The sequence below is a fragment of the Anneissia japonica genome, unplaced genomic scaffold (assembly GCF_011630105.1).
Source record: "Anneissia japonica isolate Jap-2015-1 unplaced genomic scaffold, ASM1163010v1 scaffold351_len699533_cov169, whole genome shotgun sequence".
NCBI lineage: Eukaryota > Metazoa > Echinodermata > Crinoidea > Comatulida > Comatulidae > Anneissia > Anneissia japonica.
Genome location: NW_022685600.1, coordinates 412,150 through 436,321, shown reverse-complemented (window position 1 = coordinate 436,321; position 24,172 = coordinate 412,150). Strand labels below are relative to the sequence as shown.

General features: G+C 35.2%; 1 protein-coding gene across 3 annotated transcripts in view; it reads left to right on the top strand.

The window, feature by feature from the left end:
• The first annotated feature begins 16,830 nt into the window (after window positions 1–16,830).
• LOC117111636 (E3 ubiquitin-protein ligase Midline-1-like) overlaps window positions 16,831–24,172 on the top strand; it is an 11,894-nt gene continuing 4,552 nt past the window's right edge. Inside the window, exons 1-7 of one of the 3 annotated variants that reach the window (XM_033254607.1) lie at window positions 16,831–17,030; window positions 20,223–20,898; window positions 22,148–22,243; window positions 22,563–22,796; window positions 23,001–23,023; window positions 23,230–23,357; window positions 23,771–24,052. In XM_033254607.1, the coding sequence (XP_033110498.1) occupies window positions 20,260–20,898; window positions 22,148–22,243; window positions 22,563–22,796; window positions 23,001–23,023; window positions 23,230–23,357; window positions 23,771–24,052 (1,402 nt within the window). In that variant the 5' untranslated portion in view covers window positions 16,831–17,030; window positions 20,223–20,259. Of the gene's footprint in view, window positions 17,031–20,086; window positions 20,899–22,147; window positions 22,244–22,562; window positions 22,797–23,000; window positions 23,024–23,229; window positions 23,358–23,770; window positions 24,053–24,172 lie in introns of those variants that run through there. The other 2 variants (XM_033254615.1, XM_033254597.1) reach the window with 2 other exon arrangements.

Below are 24,172 nucleotides of genomic sequence, written 5' to 3'. Positions count from 1 at the left end.
GTAGACAATAACTGGATTTGCGTCAGGAGAAACATGTATAGGTGTATTTTTTGCCCTACCTGACGTGGAAATGTACCGAATACTCAATACATTTGAAAACAATTACGAAAAAATCGCAAGTTGTTCTCTGGTGGGACTCGAACCCACGATCTCCAGATCACTAGCCTGGCATCATACCTCTAGACTACCGAGCTTGCACCTGATGGCCAGGGTTGAATTCGAGTCCAAGTAAGCAGTGTTGATAGCTGTTATTGTCGTGCGTGTATTTGTGACACAAATTGTGCTAGAAATGGTTGTCAAATTCAAACAATAGCACATGAAACAATTACAGAAAATTATGACATGGCAGTTCGTAGACTGGAGTGTACTGAGAAACGTTTGTTAAGAGATCCGGACATAGCAGCATCATACTCTTCAACAATTGACCAATATGTACAGAAGGGATATATTCGAAAGATTGCTGAACATGAAAAACAACCAATGGGAAAATGATATTTACCTCATTTTGCTATTGTTCACTTTTATTTCTAGACTTGTTTTCAAACGATTACAGTAGAACTGACCACTTTACTCCTCAACATTATCAGGCATAAAAAGGAATGTTGCATAAATTAACATACAAATGCCCAAAGTAAAACCCAGCAGGCGAAAAGAAATAAAGCAGTGAGTATATGGAATAATAGACAATAACTGGATTTGCGTCAGGAGAAATATGTATACTTGTCATGAATAAGTAGAGGAACTCAGTCAAAAATGTTGAGTCGTAAAGTAGTCTTACTTACAGGAGAGAATCCGACTGAGCCTTAAGTACACATGGAAACATATATGCTAAAACAGATAAAGGTAGATTTGATTGGATTTATTCGGTGTAAACACCAAGAATAGCCCACGAATGTCTCGAAGAAGTCCAGTGGGGTCCTTTTGGTGGTGATTGGGCAGTACACCGGGAGACAATCCCGTACTCTTTTCCAAAGAGTGTACTGCGTTCTTTAACGCATGGGCCATAAATGCACACAGGACCAACAGCAACGTCTCATCCGAAAGACGGTGCGCTATTGTAACTTCTAGCTGAAACACAAGGAGAGGCAACGATGGAATTGAACCGGGGACCTAGAGATCTCCACGGTTCAACGGACACACAATAATGAGAAATTGCTTCGCTTGATGTAGATTTAAACGAACGCACGCACAACAGGCACGCAACGAAAATAGGGTTGCACAGCGTTATTTGAATGTACACTGGTTTCAAAAAACTGATTGTGACTCCGTCCAATCTCATTGTTTTACTGTACGGTACCTCCTTCCTCCAAACAACCCCCAAATTTGGTATTCGTCCTTGTGGCTTTTCCTAGATGAAACAAAGATGTTCAGGTCACTAGAGTGTTAGGTGTAATTTTATTTTTGATTTACTGTACAATAATTGATATTTGCAGATTTTGATTTTAGACCTTTTGCCGATAAGTCAAATTAATTTAAACCTTCATCCATTAATTTGCTAAGTCTTGATGAATTACTGTCATGAATTCCTACTTGACGTAATTCCGAGCGGTATAGAAATGATTAGGAATCCTTCTTTGACATATAAAATATAAACACAGCTCACGATGTTGTAAAGCAACTCTCAAATAAACTTTTATTCTGTATAAATTCCAACAAGAATCCGGTCTCAAAATAACATAACAACATTCACATTAACATGTGTTTCAAAAAGAGCTCCAGAAAGATAAAACTGTCAGATTATATACTCTAGCTGCACTATTCCAGAGCATTCAAGATCATTCTATATTGCCTAAGTTCCTCATTGGTCACCTTACATTATAATTAACCAATTAGGCTTATTTGCCTCTATAGTACCAAAGATTCTAGAAGCTTCCATATATTACTCTTGGATTCTACATGGTGTCGTGTGTTCCTAAAATTACCAATGTGGTTTACACTGTTTCTTTGATCTATTAAATGTTATTCTAGAATGTTCTATGTATTAAATATGTTAGAATAAGGAAAGGAATGGTAATTTATTACAATTACTTAATTTCCAGTTCAAAAAATTAACTGATAGGTGCAACGCAAAAAAAAAATAACAATTTTTGGTGATAAAGATATATTGTTTTGCGTTGCATAATATTTCAAAATCGCTATAATACTAATAATTATATCTAATTAGATTTCATATTTCCTTAATAACCAGCATTATGATGAATGATTATTTACCACCTTGAATATCAAAACAAATCTATTATCAATGTTTCATATAATTCCATATTGTATCTATCGACCTCTACCGAGCGTTGATCAAGTCGTGGAGGAATAAGAAACTAAAAGGCGATCATACCCTTACGGTATATACACATATATACGCATAAATCATCAAAGAAAGGTAAAAACAGCGTCGAATAAAGAACATAATACTACATCGAGCATAGTTCTCACCGAATGTTAATGTACTATTATGTCATTTATTCAAACACTGTATTTACTTTTCTTTGATGATTTATATAATTTACCAGTGTTAACAGCTATCTTGATTTATATCGAGCATTTTCGACTCAGTGGTTAATGCTTGCCTTTAATCCCAAGGTCATTATTTTCTAATGTTCTCAATGTTGTCTCTCTCATACACACACACACATCTGTTACTCGTTGTGAGAGGCATTATTCTAAAAGTACCGTAGTTAATAATAATAATAGTGTTATATAGCGCATATTGCACATTGCCCCTAACAATAAAATAAAATAAAAATAATCATAAAACAATAACAATGAGACTAAACTACTCCTATTCCTTAAACTAATTAATGGTCCGCCCTTTGTTCAGCTATTGGTTTTTCTTGCTGCTGGGTGACCATAAACACCCTCCCCCAGCAGCCACTAAGACATGTTTGAGAGGGTTGTCAGTTTAGTCGCCGACGCTTCGACCGGATGGAGTTTAAAGTCGTACCCAGGACGTCCCTAACTACCTTAAGCTAAGCTTAACTACTCTTAAATACAGTATATTGCTCTTAACTACAATTAGTTAAACTATCCCCCGCCGGACACCATCCCGGTATTTAGCAGTTTCAGGGCATTCTATAAACCATAACATAAGTCAGTTAAATAAATGGCTTTTGAGAAGAGATTTAAATGTCATGATGGAAGTTGCATGTTTGATGTGTAATGGGATGTTATTCCAGTTGGTTGGAGAAGCAAATGCATTCACCAAACATGTGTCTACATTTCAAATACAATAACAGTAATCCACCAGGTGATTAAACATTAACATTATATGTCCCAGTGTTTTCTCAGTCCGGTTCTAAACTAACAAACTAATTTGTATTTGTTCAATGGATGTGTCGTTGCAGGCTAATTAGGTCTACGTGTATTGAAGAACCCTCATGAAGTTACGTGTTCTATTACTTATTAAACATTAAAAATCTGAGTAGGACTGTTTCCGTGAAATTGTCCCAACTCTAATCCATGCCATTATTCATGTTACACTATGTTTATTAAGATGGTCAGTTAAACTAACAATCGTTTTTCTACAATTCAAATTTATAACTTAATTATGTATCAAGTATAAAAGATAGTTCTACTTTAAAAATTATGACCTTGTTTATCCGTGGGAATTATAGGTCCAGCCGATTTTATTTTAATTTTTTTGTGTGTTAAAAATTTAGGCACAAAGGCCACAAACATACCAAACTTAATCACTTTTGTAAACGAAATTCCATCACAAGACATACTTAACACAAAATGCTCTCATACTATAGACCCCTGTTCCGCAAACCTTTTATCCCACAGCCCAAATAAATTGGTAAGCACTCAGACGCGACCCATCTGACCCGAAGGCCAAATGTATTACCTGAATTTCATTGTAAAATGTAAGACCAGTGTACATTCAATTGACGGGAAAATAATTTTTTAACTGAAAACCAAACACATTGAAATAAATAACAACTAAAACGTTCATGTTGTCAAGTACAATTGATGTTTTGATAGTATATTATTGAAAATTAAACTACTGAAAATGCTTGCATTACAAAAGTTCACAGACGTTTCATTACTATAATTTTGATTTACTTTGCCTTCGTTCGTATTAAGTAAAATTTTCAATGTCTCAATAGATATGCGAGCCATCAAAATATTTCCGCGACCCAAACATTTGGTCGCTACCCATAGGTTGCGGAACGGTGCTGTAGAGAAAGTCTCATTGTAAGGCCTAAACGTTACTGTTACTGTTACTGTTTATTCATCATTATCAATACTTATTTACATTTCACAAGAGAAAAAAGAATTTTTTTTATTGATAAATGAATGGAGGCCTGTATAGGTCCGGAGACACTTAAGCTCAAGCCACCTAAAAAAAAAAAAAGAAAAATCGATTAATATTTTGAGGCTATAAAAAGTTTATTAGTCAATACAATAAATACAGTAAATAAATAAGTACAATAAATTAAGTGAAACAAAATGAGAAGTTTGAATAAAAAAAATATGAAAAGAAGTAAATAAAACAAAGGTAAGGCAGATAAACTCGATTAGTTGAGTCATATGAAGAATGGAATGAAAGGAACGGGAAATTACGCCTGCTGGTTGTTTACTGGTGCTTACGAATACAAAAACGTCAAACTAGAAGGAAATTATACAGTCGATGTAGAGAGATTATCTGCTGTATGCCGAGACCATAGATTTTTTATAATTCGTTTTGAAGCTGGAAATAGATAATTTATTTTCAAAGACATGGTAAGTGACTCCCATACTTTTGGGCCTGTATAAAAGATGGAATAACGTCTAAGATTTGAAATAGTTAAGGATTTAGAAATAGAATTTATTGAGGATCGAGTATTGTATTGATTGTAATCGGACGATTTTAAAAATAAAGAGGATATATGGGATGGTACCATCAACGAAACATAAATAAAGCAGACTGAAATTTGTTCAAATCATAAATGTTAAGGGTATTGTAATTGTAAAACAAAGGTTTGGTGTGCGAGCTAAAGTGAGTATTATCACAGATTCTCATAGCCCGTTTCTGGAGTTTAAAAAGGTTATCAATGTGAGATGTTTCAAAGCTATTCCCGGGAGAAGAATTGGTAAACTTATCGAATGAGATAGACCAAGCAATGTTGCAGTAAGGAATATATGGCAAGACTAAGGAATTGTAAAGTTTTAACAGAATATTAGAGGGAAATGTAAATCTAAGTTTATTGATAATGCCGTTGTTTCGGGAAATAATATTGTTAATTCTGTTTATATGCGGCTTCCAGCTTAATTTAGAATCAATAGTTATGCCTAAAAATTTAGTTTCATCAACACGCATAATGTTTTTATCATCAATGTTTATGGTCAAATTACCAAAATTAATGTTTTTTGAACCAAATATTATATAATTTGATTTAGATGTGTTAAGAGACAATCTGTTAAGCTTAAACCAGTTAGAAACATGAGCGAGTTCAGCATTAAGGATATTGACAAGTGATTTAATATTACTGTGTGAATAAAATATGTTAGTATTGTCGGCAAAAAGAATAAAATTTAAAGTATTGGAAGAATTGTGAAGATCATTAACGTATATCAAGAATAAAAGAGGTCCAAGGATAGAGCCTTGTGGAACACCGCACTTGATTCATTTTGGAGTTGACAGAGTTAAAAGTTGTAGATTGTTGTCGATTATTTAAATAACTAGAAAGAAGTTTAAGAGGAAGGCCCCTGATACCATAAGTACTTAATTTGCTTAAAAGAATAAAATGCTTAATGGTATCAAAGGCCTTGCTGAGATCAAGGAAAATACGGAGAATTTGTTATTTTGGAGGGAATACGTTATGCTTTCATACATCTCAAGTAAGGCTAAGTCAGTGGAAAATCCCTTTCTGAAACCATATTGTTTGTTAAAAAACACATTGTGTTTTGTAAAGAAATCATAAAGTATATTGTAAATGAGGCGTTCAAACACTTTAGAAAAACGTGATAGTAAAGATATTGGGCGATAAATAATAAAGTAGAAATGGAAATTAAATTTTAAACTCGCTTAATGACATTATTTAAAAAGTTGTCAAAACCAGGGCTTTTGTTATCTTTTAAACATTTGATGTAATCAGTTATTTCACTTTCGGAAATTGGATTAAAAAAGAAAGAATTTTTAACAGTAGGTGGGAGAAATTTCGTATAATTAATGTTACAAGGACCTTTAATGTTGAAGTTGAAGTTTTAACGTCGAAGTTGGTTTTGGTCCAGACAGGAATTGAAATGAGGACCTAAGATTGGAAGGCAAGAATTTTAACCACTAATTCTTTTCAATCCAATCGACGATCCTCATGTTAAATTTCAGTAGTGCAATCTTTAGAGTGTAAAATACCTAAAAGGAAGTAGAACTATCGGTACAGATTTTTTTTCCTGGATTTTTCTTTTGTTTTTCAGCTTAGAAATAATAAATATTATTCTCATTACGATCATATGTTAATTAAGGAGAAAAGTAAGTCGGAACAGGTAAGTAATTGCAGCAAAGTTATAATTTCGAAGGGATAGATGGAAATATGCTCAATGTCCGTGATGCAAAGATACTTGTTAATGGCTAGACTACATCGTCCCACACAGTGGTGGTGCCAGAGGGGTGCTGGGGGGGGGGGCAGACGATAAATTTGTCGGGGAACAAATAAAAAAAAACATTTACATGTAATATTCGTTTAGCCACCATATTGTTTGTGTTAACTTTTCATCACAACAACAACAACAATAACAATAACAATGATCATCATTTAGATAGCCTCTTGATGGTTGGAATACATCGTGATAGGTGAAGCAACCTCGACCATGAAAGAGTGGTTGACAGATTTCATGCAAAATTTCCAAAATATAGAATTTCACTTAATTTTAGATGGTTACATTGCATACTTGTTTCATTCAAAATGTTTTGGTTTTGGAAGCTGATTTCAACATTAGAAAGCATGAAGTCATAATTTAGTACCTCGATGCCTATCAAATACGTAATAAAAATTCGCCATAATTCATCATATATTCGTGGCTTCCAGGGGCCCTGGACCCCACCTGGGGCCCTATGCGGCCTCTCTGGCCCCCACCCAAGTGAGACTCGATTCGCTCCACTAGCCCCCACCCCCTTTTTAGCCCCTCTGTCGGGCAGGTCCTGGCAAAATCACTGGTCCCACACAGCAGCTGTCTAAAGCTCTGAAGAGTGTTTATGGGACGGCACTTTTACGCTCTAGTAAATAAAAACGTCCATGAGTTTTGGATCTTTCGAGCTCTGACAGGTGTTGTATATAGAGTGCGTACATTTAGTGATTTCGAATTTATCTTCAGATCTATATTATGCTTTGATTGATCTGCTTTAGTTTAACATTATTATTCTCCTGTACTTCAGGTATCAACCTTTTTCCGAGTGCTTCAGCTGCTGTTCCAGTGCAACGATTCAAGTCTTGCCGTTCGATTATCTTTATGCGTTTTAGGAGATTGATATTGATTTTGGGAATATGTCAAACTATCACAGTACACAACAATATATTACAGTGCAAGAGAGAATAGGCCTACTTCAGAACCAAATGTATCCACATTTACAAAAACATTATATACAAAGATTCGATTACGAATTAAAGTCAGATAGTAAATTGTATTACCAATTATTTTTATTTGATTACAAATAATTACAGTTTATTAATTGGTGTTATTTTTCTCTTTTACAGAAACATTCGCAAATTTAAGTCAATTGGTTTGAGATCAGTGATAGTTATTAATTTGTTTATCTTGTTTGTTGCGTTTCCATTACAATTAATGTTCTAATCATATGTTTTCATTTTAGTACGTAACAGTACTGTATCTATCCTGGTCACATAAGGGTAACAGTTGGTTTTAACGGAGTTGTTAAACCAGGTTAAACAAGAAATAATTAAATAGTATGTAGTGTGTTCTGTATTGAAAATAATGCTCTTTTCTTGCAGTCCCAGAAGTAAAGTGTGATGACGTGTACAGTACACTATTTTTTTATATGTAGAGTAGTAACTTTTCAATTTATGAATTCTTCAAAATAAAGGCCAATACGTTTTGTTACGATATTGAATTATTTTGTTCAATCAACTATGCATTTATATCTAATTTTTTTTGTAAAATGTATGCAATAAGAAAGTTCAATACATACACAAGCATAGAAGTACACGCCATCATGTCGGGATTCAATATTTTGACAATAATTAATTATGTATGAATTAGGTAAACGCACGCACGTCATGGGTGTCTATAAAACGAAGACCGAAGACCCAAAAACGAAGACCCCTATTTTTTTTCTCTTTTATTTTATTGATAATACGCCAGGTTGTCACAAAATCAAAATTACGATTTTTTTTGGCGTCTGTTTGTGAAATTTTCAAGGGTCTTCGTTTTATAGACACCATATAATGGGTCTCTACAAAACGAAGACCGAAGAACCGAAAAACGAAGACCTCCAATTATTTATCAATTATCTTATTGACAGTATTTCAAAATCGTCATAGAACAGTTGCCAAGTTCTTATTTCATTATTTCATCACGATTGAGAGAAAAAAAAATGTGGGTCTTTGTTTTTCGGGTCTTCGGTCTTCATTTTGTAGACACCCATATAGGGTGTCTATAAAACGAAAACCCTTCTTAATTATCTCGTCCATCCTATGTTGGTGTCACTAGGGCCTACCAAATGACAGATGCTGCACATATGCGTCACTATACAGCATTCCTAAAGTTTATTTTAACATAGAACAAGTTTATTAATGAAATATTCAAGGGTTTTGTAGGCCCCCAAAATACGCGTACCTCAAGGCTCGTTTAGAGGGTAGCAGCGCAGTGGCGGCTCTAGGATATATTTTCTGGGGGGGGGGGGTGCTAAGTTGTCCTACAGGTGGGATTTGAGCTCGTAGGCTCGAGCTGGGGAAAGGGGTTGAGAGGGGGTTCCCTTCCAAAATAAGATTTTTTTTAAAGAATATCAACATCTAGATGACCAAATATGGCACTCTCAGACGACAGACATGTGTTGCCTTGGTGTGGGCCTATTTTTATAAGTTTTATGGTCTGCCAGACGAGCTCTGTCCGGCGGGGGGCTTGACCTGTCCGGGGGACTTAAGCCCCTGCCCCCCTCCTTCTGACACCGCCACTGTAGCAGCGCCAAGACGCGCTCTGCCACCAGTCGTGGACGTACAACATTGGTTGCCGCTTTGGAGCTGGAATAAAGAGTAGATCATTAAATTGGCTCAGATTCAGGCAATAATGTGCTAAAAAGACAAATACTATAAATACATAGCATGAATTAAAAATATTATTTTCATTACGATTGAGAGAAAAAATTGTGGTCTTCGTTTTCTGCTCTTTGGTCTTCGTTTTATAGACATCCATATGGGGTGTCTATAAACGAAGACCCTTAAGTATTTCTTGATATTCCTCATTTTATCCCGATAAAATAATGAAATAGGTACTTGGCAACTGTTTTATGATGATTTTAAAATACTTTCAATAAGACAATTGAGAAATAATTGGAGGTCTTCGTTTTTCGTTTTGTAGACACCCATATAGGGTGTCTATAAAACGAAGACCCTTGAACATTTCACAAACAGACGCCCAAAAAATTTCTTAATTTTGATTTTGTGACAACCTGGCGTATTATCATCAAAATAAAAGAGGTCTTAGGGGTCTTCGTTTTTGGGTCTTCGGTCTTCGTTTTATAGACACCCCGCACGTCATCTTCACTACAATTACATGCGTTGCACCTAAAAATAACCAGTCGTCTATGTTTTGCATCTACCCTGTAAAAGTGGAACTGCATTCCTGAAGCTGACGTGCAATGTATGTGCTTCACCCTAAAGAGTACCGTGAAAACTTATTTGTGGGAACATAACGATTCTTTCTGATATTTTTATAGTATTGGTCTAAGCAACTTGTACAGGTGATAGACCTTATCGGAGTAAATTTCTCGGGATTATTAAGTACAGAAAGCCCGAAACGGCCATCAATTAACACCATGTTAATAGACATGTGTGTATTTATTGGTGTATTTTAAACATTAATCAGAATGTGTATCAAAAAGGAAATAAAAAAGATCTAGGAAATACAAAACTTGTTTGAGCTTAACCTCAAAAGTACCGTGGGAACCATTTAGGGGAGCTTGGGGGCATTTTCCTTTATCACAGGGGCGGCGCTAGCGGGGGTCCAGAGGGGTAAATGACCCCCCCGTCGGCGACACAAAATTGAACATGAAAACAATTTTGTAGGCTTAGCCGTTAGGCCTATATTATAGTTTGGGTCTAAAGAGACCCTAGGCTGCACATTAATTAATCGTTCATGTTTAATTTTTGTGTTTCATACAAAATCGAAATTCACTATACTGCCACCCAGACCAAGGAGCTGTTTAAACAAAGTATGAATGTAGGCCTACAATGTACGCTATTCCTAGCTGCGGACATAGTTCACTCCTAGCTACCTCGCTGCATCTGGCATCTACTAAGCCTGTGTGGCCTTTTTCTGCGCCTAGGATACATTTAGCCTCGCAGTTCGCTCAGTTCAAAACTTGTTTATTTCCCCCACCCCCGCGACAAGGGACGCTATCGCGCATGCGCTAGCTATCGTCGTAATAATAGCATTTGGAGCTATTTTCACGACTCGTCGTGTGAAATAGCCACAGTGTTTTTTTGTTTTTGTTTTTTTTGTTTGTTACGGACGGGACATTTAATCAGTTATATCTTACTAACTATATAGAATATAAGATTCAACATGTGTTCAATTTTTACATGTATGCCTAAGCTTAATAATTGGGTGGGGGTGGGGGATAGAAAAATAAATACAAAATGATAAAATCTGTATGCGTCGCGGATGGAACAATATTTGAAGGTTTACATATATTAGGAAGGTTTACATATTTAAATATTCTCCACATCTAAAAGAGATTTTATTTATTTATTTATTTATTTGAACCATATTTATTTTTGGCAACTCTTGCAGCAGTGCTGGTAAAGTTAAATTTTAAATTATTTTTGATTAATATTAACGCTAGATGATTATTTTACATGCCTAAATATTCACCACAAAATCATAACTGCAATTTTGTGGGAAAAAATGAGTTATGTGCCTTTACGGATAAGACATTCCTGACATTGCAGAGGGACAGTTTTGTTCAATAACAGAAAATACATACTTTTCAAAATAAAAAGGGATCAGAATTATTTTCTGACATCAATGCAACACTTTATTTTCAATTATAAGTGAAAATAAATCTTCCAAGCACAAATGAATTATATTCTAAAAATAATACATTGTCATAAAAACTTAAAATACTTACTTAATTATTTAATTATATTCGTCCCTGTTCTTGACACTTGCAATATGTTACAGTCCCAGGAAAGATTCATTTCTGACAGTTCCAATATCACAGTCCTACGCCAGGTGTTTTCAGGCTTTCCTGGTTTCCTTTTTTTCCAGGTGGATGACACTTTCGCATCCTGTCATGTTATTCAGCTTACTGTTCTGTATTTTATTTGGCCAGCAGGTGCATCTATTTTTTCCGGAAACATTTATGGTGAAAAGAATCATTTTTCTCATATCAGACATGTTGACTCACAAACATTCAGAACCGTACAGCAGAACAATCTTGCTATTGTTGTTATATAGTCGAAGCTTGGATTTCAAGCTGTACTGCTTCGACTTGCAGATGAAGCGCAGTTTAACAAATGCGCCATGAGTTTTTTGCATTTCTGCCTTGATGTCTTTTTGCGCTCATTTGTGGTTACAGATAAAACTACTCAGGTGGATAAAGTCGTCTTGTTTCATCGTCCACTGTAACTGTTGCACATCGATTAGTATTAATAAGCGCCACTTTATTTCTGGTTTTGCTGATGTTTAAACCTGTCTTCTTAGCAAAACAATAGTATATTAGTCTTCTCCTGTAGGTTCAAATATGTGGTAGAGAGGACAGCGAGGTCATCAGCAAAGGCAAGGGCTTCTAAGTGAAAAAATAGACTCCTATGTATGCCTCAGGGTTTGTCTGATATGGTTTGACCCAATGGATGGTGACAAGAAATAGAATGGCGTACAGGATTCAACCTTGTCTCACTTCAAATTCAACGGGAAACACTGGTTGTGGGTATTCCAGGTAGTCGTAAAACATTTTTACTAATGAGACGATCTTCCACAGGGTTTCACGATGAACACTATCAAATGCTTTTTTAACATCTATGAAGTTGATATATAAAGGCGTACTCGACTCCAGGCTCTGTTCGATGATGTAAATATCTGGTCAGTGCGTCATTTTCCCTCCCTACTTCCTGCGTAGGCCTGATGTCAATTGTTTTTTCAATTTTGTTCAGAAAGACTCTACAGAAGATCTTACTAGTAATGGACATTAAGATAATTCCTTGTCAGTGTGCAGTTTGCCTTTCCTCTGGAGAATAAGACTTTTTGTCTTATTGGATGGCATTTTCCAAGCAAATGGATTGAAAGAGGTCTGTCAGAAGGTTGGTAGTTAAGTAGGTATCAGCCAACAGCATTTCAGCATGGAATCAACGCCAGATGCCTTTTTACACTTCATTGTTTGATAGCAATGTTGATTGTTTTATTTAGTGGACTGGTGCCAATGTCAATGTCAGTATCAGCTGCTGTAGAATTTGTTACTTCTAATTATTCTGGACGATTTAACACGACCCCAACGAGAGGCCTGCTTATGTTCAGTTGTTGTTCATTCTTTGATTATTTAAGCTGTCTGTGAACGTTTGTATAACCTAGGTGACTTGGCGGTTAGCAGCTTCTTATTTTGTTTTGTTAACTCGTCAATCTTTTTCTATGTTCAAATTTTAACCATTCTTTCTATAGCCCAGTATATGTTTAGCTGTTTCACAGTAGGGGTTCTTGATGTTATTCCACATCTCATTAATGTTTTGGTTTATATTGTTATCCTCGGTCGTCATATCTATAAGAGCACTGAAACGACTTCTCAGCCTTAGTATAAATGCGGCGTTATTTTCAGTACACTTACAATTTAGTTGATGTCAAGTATCCTCCAGTATATTTCCTGTGGCATTACCATCCTGAGTCTAGTAGTTGCAATTAGGAAACGGTCACTATTAGCATCGGCTCCACGAAGCTCTAATATCCTGGAGAGATCTACGCCACTTCCCATTGATTGAAATGTGGTCAGTTTTTTAAGTTATTTTCCATCAGGTGATTTTCAAGTAAGCTTATTATTCTTCTGTGGAGAGAGGGCGCCACCGATGACACAGTTTTTGTTCATACTGTTGTTAATTTTGCCACAGCTATGTATTTGTTAGCATTTTTCTTTCGTGGGTTGAGCTGTCAGCTCCCACTTCTGCTTTCATATTGCCAATAATCAAGATCATGTAATGTTGGGGAATAAAGACGGCAAGCTGTAAGCTGTAAACCGGTCATTTTTCTTTTCCTCTTCAGCTATATTTGTTAGAGCATATAAGATTGTAATTTTACAGTAATTAGAATTAAAGCAGGCTATCATAAATCTATTACTGATTGGTTCCCACTCTATTAGGGCCATTGCTTTCTCTTGAAAGTATAAGGGCAACACCATATTTGTGGGTGTCCGTGTGACCAGAGTATAAGATAACTGATCCATCGTTAGTGATCTGGCGTCCAGTCCAGCGGCATTTGCTCACGCCCAGACTGTCAAGTTGGTATCACATAAAAATGATCTTTTTTTTTTTTTTTTTTTTTTTTTTTTGCAGTTAATGAATGTTACGGCATCATTTTTTGTTAACAATACTGCTGTGCACTATGAATGTCCTTAAATGGACTTCATTGGTATATACAATAATTGCGTTCGTAAACACATTCCTACAGTATATCAATGCGGTGAAGTCGGTACAATTTATTTCTTAACCACTTCAGCCGCTATGATATGCTACAGAAGATATTTGCTTGCCCTATGCATTATAATTGTTTTTATTCAAACCAAGTATAAAGAAATATGGTCATCAGTGCTGAAAGAAGATAAGAGCAAAACAACACTAGAAACAAAAAAAAAAACGTGGATAATGTGAAAAGCCCATCAAATCTAATCAGAAAGGTCTAAAATGTTATAAATGGCATCATTCCCGTTGTTAAGGTGTGTGTAATTCCAACTCTGATTCTAATACAAATGACGATTAATCCTCTTGGAATTGCCTGATGTGTTCTTTATTGTCGTGTTCCGAGTAATTTTTTTTCCCGATCAATTTAAGTGTCTTTACAGTTACCTATATAATGCACACAGTTACCTATATAATGCACGTAGCATCGTGAATAAACTTACAGAGTTCCAGGTTATGACATTTACTGAACATCTGGATGTGATTGCTGTCAAACAGTCTTGGTTAGATAATTCTATCCTTTCAAGTGGATATTTCAATTATTTCCGGGTAGAAATTCATATTCTGTTTTTAGGTGGTGGTGGTGGTGTTGGTGGAGTATTTATTGCCATACATTCCTGATTACATCCCGACCACTGTCATCAATTTTAACACGTTCTACTAATTTGTCATAAATACTATGTAATTGTACTAGTTGACGTCTTTAATGTTCCCATTGGCTCACCATACAGAGCCGATATTTTGAACGCGACTAAATGGCTGTTTATAGTTCAACGATAACGATAACGATACAAAAGCTGAAAAGCAATTGTTCATATAGAAATCAAAAGAAATAAGGGAAGTTTGTACACTAACGATTCGATAAGTTTTTTAAAATATCGTTTTTCTAACTATTATTTGATAAAGTTCTAACAAATTTATAATAGCTACTCTTATTTAAACATGTCTTAGTGGCAGTAAGGATGTCCAGACGCAATGTTCCCGGAACGCCCTCTGTCGATAATGTGCGAAGCAATCGAATAACAAATTAGAAACGCAGACGTAGAAAAATAGCGGTATTCACAAAAAAGACATGTATCTCTCGTTTGAGACGAGACTTGGAGCTGCTTCAGTAGGCAGTGTGGGGAAATTGTATATTACTGAAGCTTTCCTATTAAAGTTACGCAGCTCTAAAAATTGAAGTTATTGTTATCAGGAGAAAATAAAAATTAATAAATTGTGTTCATTGAGATTAGCACGGTTTATGGTGTATGATACTACGTCACATTGTTTATTAAAAACTGCTTACTCTACATACATTTTTCTCAGATCAAATGAGCAATTAAGAGCACGTTCTGGCTCTAATTCCGGATTTGAAAAGTGTCCACATGTTTTCATAGCCTATTTTTCATAGCCTATTTCCATGTGCCCGGCTATCACACTACATGCTCTGTCATAAAATTTACGCCGATTTTTAAAGTGTGACAATACGTGGTCTACAACAACAGGCATGGCTAACACTCCCCAGCTTGTGGCCGGCCGTGTCCAAAATACCACAACAAATTGAAGATGACCGTACAAGATTATGCACGACCATCTTTATGAAATCCCACCTCTTCATCCCACATCTCTTAAAATCCAATGCTCCGCACCTACATTCAGTAAAACAAGCTAAATGGCTTTCCCTAGTTTTACCATTCGTCTCGTAACAACTGTTTTTGTCTATCCCATCTTTTCTTACTCCCATTTTCATGTTTTGTCGCACACCTCACCCTAGTTCCGTTTCCTCCGGATTAGAATTTATTTCAAAAGGTGGCTATTTCTCTTTTTTTCTATAACGCTTTGTAAGATAACATTGCGGCTACTTGAAGATTAAAGTTCGTTGTTCTCATCAATTTGCTTTAAGCTAAACATATTATTTATACGAAAAGTGTGATAGGAAGTGGACTTAAGGAAATGGTGAGATGTCATTCCTCCACTACGATAGAGCCGGTTAAATACTACCTTCCAGTCCAGTACTGTAAACGTTATGTTCATTAAACACACAATATCATCACTCGTCACAATAATCACATTAGGCAGCGTACGGTATCTCTTTTGGTATTGATATATTACAACATGGATCCTGTCACATTTGGCGGTTGTTGCTATAAAACTTTCCCAAAAATTTAACTGCCGAACCAAACTGAAAGCGAAATCGAAACACTGAAACGAATCAGGTCACACAAAGTGATATATTCAATCTTTAAAACTGCCGATTGAATCATTTAAATAGGCATAAAATTAATCCAATAGTTATGCAACAAATAAAAGTTTTAGTTAATGAATTGTTTTTTATCAACCATAAAGTAATGAATCATTTAATGGACAATTAATAATAACTTAATTTATTACTCAATTTCTTACAATGTATGAGACAGTAAAATATTACCACTATAATAAGAATGTTTCCAAACTTACATATTGTTGTCGTAAGAACTCTGCGCTGCGGTATCCTGCTTCTTACACCAGCTGTTGGACATGGATTTTCGGTGTCGTCGTCATTTTTTGTGATTCTGAAGTGCTGGAATACATCTATGTTACTTTAACCTCAATGCAAGGCTTCTTTATCTGGTCTTCACAGTGTTTCTGTAGTAAAAAGGTACCTATACAAATTTGTAGCTAGTCGATTTTGGAATTTTCGTAGCTAGTTTTGAACAATAAAAAGAATAATTAATATAATATATGTAAATTATTTTACAGGTTCGCAGGGGCGGATCCAGAAATGTCCAAAAGGGGGGCCGGAAGCGGGGGCCGAAAGTTGGGCCGATTGAGACAACACTGTCGTAGGGGGTCTGGGGCATTCCCCCGCGAAATTGTTGTGTTCTAGACGCCCGAACATAACATTTGAGGCATTCTGGGCTATCATTTTTTTCTTTTTCTCTCTTTTTTTTTCTTTTTTCCCTTTTTTTACCTCCCAAAAGGGGGGGGGGGGGGCCGGGGCCGGGCCGCCCCCCCCCCACTAAATCCGCCCCTGGTTCGTGAGGCATTTGAAAAGAGATTTAGTAATCAGATAGCTACAGAGAGCACAGCGGCGGCCCGGTAATAACTGCTGCTTGTATCTGCGGTTCAGTCACAGTTGAAGACTACTAAATATTTTGCTTTATGGAATATACTGTGGAAAAGGGTAGATTTCTAATGGGTCTGGTGAATATTCTACCACGTTGAAACAACCATTGAATGACGCAGATTTACATAATTATGGTGAACATTTTACTTAGTTTAGACGAAATAACAATAAAACTATCTCTTGAATAGCTGTAGAAAGGATGTAAAATTATTTAACTTATTGGTGTCTTAACATTTAAACGAGAACAATCGGGAATAATGTAAACTTCAATGGGTATTATACTGTAGGTCAATCATGTATTAAGTAATTATAGCGTTGAAGGGTGCCAATTTAAGCAGATTATTGTTACTAATTTACCCCGTTAAGACGAAATAATATATTTTGCCTTTGCATATTATACATATAAATATTTCGGGGTTAATTCATTCAGTTAACAGAAAATATTACAAGTTATATATAGGCCTAGGCCTAATACATTACTTGTAAACAAACAACAGTGAGCTTAAACAATGCAACCTACTGGCAACAAACCAGGCTTTGGGAATTTTTGGATTAAATATGTATAATAATATAATGATGTTTCAGTTTATATCTCATAATGTTGTAGATTTTCTAATCATGATGAAGGTTTTGCCTACTTAAAGCTATTAAAGTTATACCCAGCAAACAGTTTAATGTAATAATAACGTTTTATTAACATTGCATTCTTGCATTGTTTTTTTAGAACAATAATCGTCTTTATTACATGATTTCTAAATAAATAACGCGCGAAAACGTTGCTGCAAATGTGTATTAAACCCCAGACATTGGCGAATCCTACAATAGCTTTTTATTTGTGTTTACTGGGTAGTGGTGTAAATCGTGAAATTAAAATATCATTAAATGGATATGGTATGGTTTAGAGTTTAGTGTCATGGTAGACCGCATTATTACAATCTAAGTTGATATTACATCGTATGGTGGATCTGCTTAAAATAAGCTAATTATGCACATTGTTAATTAGTATTAACAAAGTACTTCTCTGATCCTATTTAAGGGTGAGCCTAAGATGTTTTTGTTCCCTTTAAACTTACAATAAATACTCACTTAATTATCAGTTTCAGCTTTTCAATATTGTATTATTAGGCATAGATTTGTTTAGTTTAGGCTACATCTGTAAGGGCATGCGGTGTGGGACCCCATACATGGAAACGTGGGACGTTCCTTCCTTCCGTGTGTCTTAGGAGTTGCCAATTATAAATTCTGCTTTGGGCAAGCAAGGGCACTCATGAAGCCTTCCTCACCAGGATTACTGTTATTATTGTTATTTTATATTCGTAGTTAAGATTATTAACTGTTCTCTTTCGACTTCTGTTTTGCGCCATGAGCATCTTTGAAACCATTCAAATAGTCGATTTTGTGAGAAAGGGGGTTCCCGTTTTGACTCATTCAGTGTGAAGTGAACCGTTCAGTTTGCAGATGACGGTAAGTTTTTATGTTAGGTAGTAGATTTAAGTGAATTTTGAATGCGTTTACCTCATTAAACAAGCTAATACTTTTCCTTGTTAATTGATGTAGATTTCTGCGATTCACTTTTTTTCACAGAGTCACAATCAAAGCTTATTATTTAGTTTGTTGATTGATATGGATTTATGTAAATTATGATGAATGTATCGCGAATTAAAAAAACTTAAGAATATTACATTATTTAAGTGGTGTAGGTTTCTGTGAATGGAGAATATTAAATGGGAAGCTTATGTCTGACCTTCTTTAATGATTTATTTAAACTTAAGTTTAAAATGGAATTATTCTATACGTTAAAACGGTATAAATGACTGCTTTTATAATTATATTAAGGGCCCGTGAATCAAATAAATATTTTACTGAATTCAAAATAATGGAAAATATTGTAACTTGTTTATTAGATTTGAGTAGATCAGTGTGTGCAACTCTTTGAATGGTACCGGTATTGTGTAAATCGATCAAAGCTAACATTGTAACTTTTTGAATGGTATATATTTGTTGTGATTATATTGATCCGCTAATATTTTGCAATATCAAATTATGTAGATTTTAGTGATTTTAAAATTTTACTCTTTATAACACACTACTGGTATGTTAATATTATTAGGTGGTTGAATGGTTTATTAAATCTAGTAAATATTTTACTGGGTGCAAACTAAGCTAATATTTTACCTAGTTGAATGGTTCAGGTTTAGTGTAACCTAATGGATATTCTATCATATCGAATGATTACCTACATCTGGAATGGGGTTAATTTTAAACGATTTAATTGTTCCTGTTAAACCAACTTTACTTCTATTGTACCTTATTAATTGGTGTAAATTTATGTGGATCTTGTTGAACTTGTTAAAATAAACAACGAAAGCTAAATTAATTTACGTTTAAGTTAAGTGGGGTAGAATTTAATGAATCATGACGGTTAATGTTTGATTGCGTTAAAAAGATCTTGTACCTTTTATGTTTTATTCGATAATATTTCTTTTCGTTAAGATAATTTCACGTTATCATGTTATAGGACAATAATGATAACATGTTTTGGATTGTGTTGTAAATTATAACACGGAAGTGTTTGGAAAATTGTTGGACAAAATGTAAGTCCTAAAACGCTCATTGCACTTACGCATGACATACGGTACGTTGTAATAATTCATGATGTTTCTAGATTACAGACAGTGGCGGCTCTAGTATATATTTTCTGGGGGGCTAAGTTGTCCGACAGGGGGACTTGAGCTCGTAGGCTCGAGCTGGAGGAAAGGGTTGAGAGAAGGTACCCCTCCCAAATGAGATTTTTTTTTTAAAGAATATCAACCTCTGGATGGCCAAAAATGGCACTCTCAGACTGTGACAGACATGTGTTGGCTTGGTGTGGGCCTATTTTTATAAGTTGTTAGGCTCTGACTGCCCGATGGGCTCTGTCCGGCGGGCGGGCTTGACTTGTCCGGTGGGGGGCTTAAGCCCCCCTGCCACCCCGCTGGCGCCGCCACTGATTATAGACCTACATATTACACGTATGCAAGTGTATATAATGATGTGGTAGTATTTGTCAGAATAAAAAAAAATGTAAGTCCACAGATGGGGAGTTCTCACGGAGACGTTCCACCATGACTACAAACTAGTGTGTATGAATGCAACGCACGATCAATACTATCAAAACACCTGTATAATCAGTACTATAAACCTATTTAATGAAGCCAGTGCTTTGAGTACCGTGCATTTAAAAGAAAGGCATTTTTAAACAAAAATCACCTTACATTGTTGTATGGTTCAGTGGCAGTATTATAATATCATAGACGAATCATCTGATTTGGATGTTTATATTGCAGACTTCGAAATAATAGAATAAGAATAGTTTATATCGAAATGGAGAGAGAACTATCATGTGCAGTCTGCATGGACTTATACAACGATCCTGTATTATTACCCTGTGCTCATAGTTTTTGCAGAAATTGTCTTAAGGATTCAAAACTGGACGAAAATCAAAACCGATCACAGGGGAAGGATAGTGAAGAACGCTTGGTAGCTCCAATAGCCAAGCCAAGAAAGGAAAAGAATCTATACTGCCCTACATGTCGCAGCGAAGTTCAACTGGATTACCGTCGCCTCCGTGGTTTGCAGAAAAATTTCCTTCTGGAGAATATCGTGGAGCGGTACAAGGAGTCGCGAAGTTCTACCGGCGATATAGAGAAAACCGTGCCTTGTCAAGGATGCGACGGAGAACCAAAGCAAGCCGCAAAGTCTTGCATCGAATGTCGAGTCTCATATTGCGACGAATGCTTACTTATGTGTCACCCGCTCAGAGGGGTTTTAGCTAAGCACCGTCTTGTCGAAGCTAAGTTCAACCCTCAGCAACAGCCTCTTATATGCCCTGACCACGAAGATGAGAAAATTAAAATTTACTGTGAGAATTGCAGAGTCCCTATATGCTTTTTATGCGACCGTATAGGGGCACACAAAGGCCACCAAGTTGCGGAGCTGAAGACCACCTTTGGGAGAGAAAAGGTAGGCTATATATTCTATATCAATTATATACATATTCATTGGTATATTTCGAAGATCTTATATATGTCTATGTCATTTTGTATTCAAAAGCTAATTACCTGACTTAGAGAAACAATGTGACAAAAATATCCAAAGTCGACCTTTTTACTTAGGCCTACTATTCATTGTATTTATTTAAAAATTCATTTGACGTAATGACGAATGACGAAAAGTCTGAATTATATTATATTCAAAACCAAATTTAATAAATATTAAAATTGGTTTAGTAGGTAACAGCATTAATGTGGTACCAGCTTTAAAGTAGGTAATAATAATAGGCTTAGCTGATGATGATGGCATTGATAATGAGTATTATTTATAATGAGATAATGGTAGTGACAAAGATAGTGATGATGATGATGATGATGATGATGATGATGATGATGGCGATGATGAAGAGGATGATGATGCTTCTACAAAAATGATGATGCCGATAACGATCTTTAAGTATGTTTTACCCCGTTCAAATACAAGATCCACGATAAAACATATTTCTATAGATCCACACATGTATTCTTTTTCTAATGATTGACTTATGTTTATTCATCATTTTTACAACGCAAATAAACCTACCGCAGTAGGCCGTGGTTTCTGAGTTTATCTGAATGAAATTAATTGATTTTGGAATCGATTATACCGACCGAGTACACGTGGCAAGGGAAACAGCAAAGAGAATAGCTCGTAAAATGCACATGTCGGCGAATAGTCAGTTTCAGCTTAATACAGTACTGCTTAAGCGTAAACATAAAATATAAAAATATTCTCGCAACAAAAACAACAGTTGTTTTCAGAACTATACGTGGTGTACCGCAATTTGTTATTTAATAATAAAAACTAAATTATATAAAAAAAAAAGAAAATGAAGCAATGTACTTGCATGTTGTGCCGAAAACGGTGTGCCTGGTTCTGATGGAGAGCATTTTGTGTTATTTAATAAAAATGAAAACAAAAATCAATTAAATCATTCCATTAAGTAAAATAGCTATATAAGCGATGTCGCTAGGCCTATCATGATTATTGTTAAAATGTTATACAAGTGAAAATACGTATTTTTAAATGCAATATTGTACTCTTATTATGTATCATTAATCGTGTTTAGCCTATCAGCTACAATCACTATGGATATAGTCGAGTTGTTAAGTGTACGGAAATAGCCTAAAAGTTCATTCTATCTTAATATTATAAATATCTTTCTTATTCATGCACAAAGGATATACTCTCCGAAGAGGTGGACGGTCTGATGAAAAAAAATGAAGAAATACGATTATTTATATCAGCCTTAAAAAGGAAATGTTCAAATGTTGAAGTGAGTTTTGTTTAGCTATATGAAACGAAATGGATTTTTCAAACAAGCCAACAAGTCTTTGTGTTTAAAGGTTATCGTTTGCTTTACGTGTTTAATTGTGATTTGGAAGTGAGGGGGTAGGGTAAGGAATGTTTTTAAATAGATGATAAGTATATTTTAGTCTGATTTCTTATATCTTTAATAATCTTGTCTTCTTTTTTTTGTAACTTTCTTATGAAAAGCATACTTACATAATTACAAGACGTAACAATTGATTTTTAGGGAAAATATTATATACTGGTATATTACCTGTTTTCTTATTTAAATGGTTTATATCTAGAGTAATGCTGATGATTTAAAACGCCAGATCGCAAACGAATGTGCCCAGCTCGAGGCCCTGATTCTCGAACGTCATCACGCGATGGTGGAACACGTGACATCATCAATGACGTCAAAACTAGATGTTCTAAATCATCAAATACGAACTTGCCAGGATAAATTGGAATCATCTACGGGACTTGCAGAATACGTAACAGAGGCTTTGAAAGAAGAGGAACCGGCGTCATTTCTATTGGTATAAAAATATTACAGTAATAAATCAAATATGCCTGGCGTTAAAAACTATCAGTTTTCTTCAGAGAAAATTATAATGATATGAATTTGGTCTATACTTGACATAATTTACAATAAGGCCATTGAATTGTATTAAATGCTTATAAATTACCCAGCTTATTTATGTATATATACATATTTATATTTATATTTTTCCTCATTACAGACTGCCAAGTACATGCAAAATAGGTAAAAATATTTTTTTTCTAATAAATGCAATTTCACCTTATATATACCTTATAAAACATTATCAATTTTATTTCATATAGACCTAGGCCTAAGTGTTATTCCTTTTGTATTCATTTATCTCTGTGAAAAATAATATGAAAAGAATGTTTGATATTGCCTTTGGAAGACACGTCAACTATAATATTTAATAAGTTATTGATTTTTAGGGTCAAATGTTGCCGTGAAGCTTGGCCAACAATGCAAGCTGGTGTCACCGATCATTTCAGCAATCTTGAGATAAATCTTCAACATCAGAAAAAGGTGATTTCATCAATGACAATAAGGGAACTTAAAGGTATGTCCAAAAAATCATCAGTCTCGACCCTACTATAATTAGTTATGACCCCTTTATCATTATTTATTTATCAATATTTAGGCCTATATAATCAATACACTTTTTATTTAAGGGATCATCCTGAGACAGCTTTTTAATTTTTAATTTTGATATTTAAATCGTAATTTACATCTTTTTATACCGACAACAACAGTTAACTTAATATTGTACACATGTATATTTTCTATAACGAATTGAATAAATGTTATGAATGCACATATCAGCCCACTAAGGTGAACCGTTAAGCTAAAACAAAAATAAGCTTGGTTTCCATAAAACCATCGCTAGGCCTACACGCTAATCAAGACTCCTTTCGGCAACGCTGATTGGTCATAAATATATTTATTCATTTTTGTTTGTTTCACACTTTAAAGTGCCACAGACACCAGAATTTGACAGCCTACGTTGCGTCACAAGCACCGACAAGGTTGTGCTACGATTCAAATCTTCTGAGGATTTTATTGATGGCTTCGACATTTGGTATCGACCTGCCAACGACGGCCAGTCCTGGGAGCACGGGTATGTCGAAGGAAAAGTTGATGTGGAATTTACGAAGCTAGTGCCCTCAACGGTTTACCAGTTCGTCGGTGCCGCGCGAAACAAGGCTGGCCAATCGACGAAGACTGCTATATTCTCTTTACAGACGAAGAGTGAAGGTAGATTTGCTGTAAATTATTAGAATAGATTCTTATCCTGCTTCTCAAGAAAACAGGTGTAAGCCTTTTATATTCTTACATTTTGTTCATTTATCTACTAATAATAATGTAATATATATA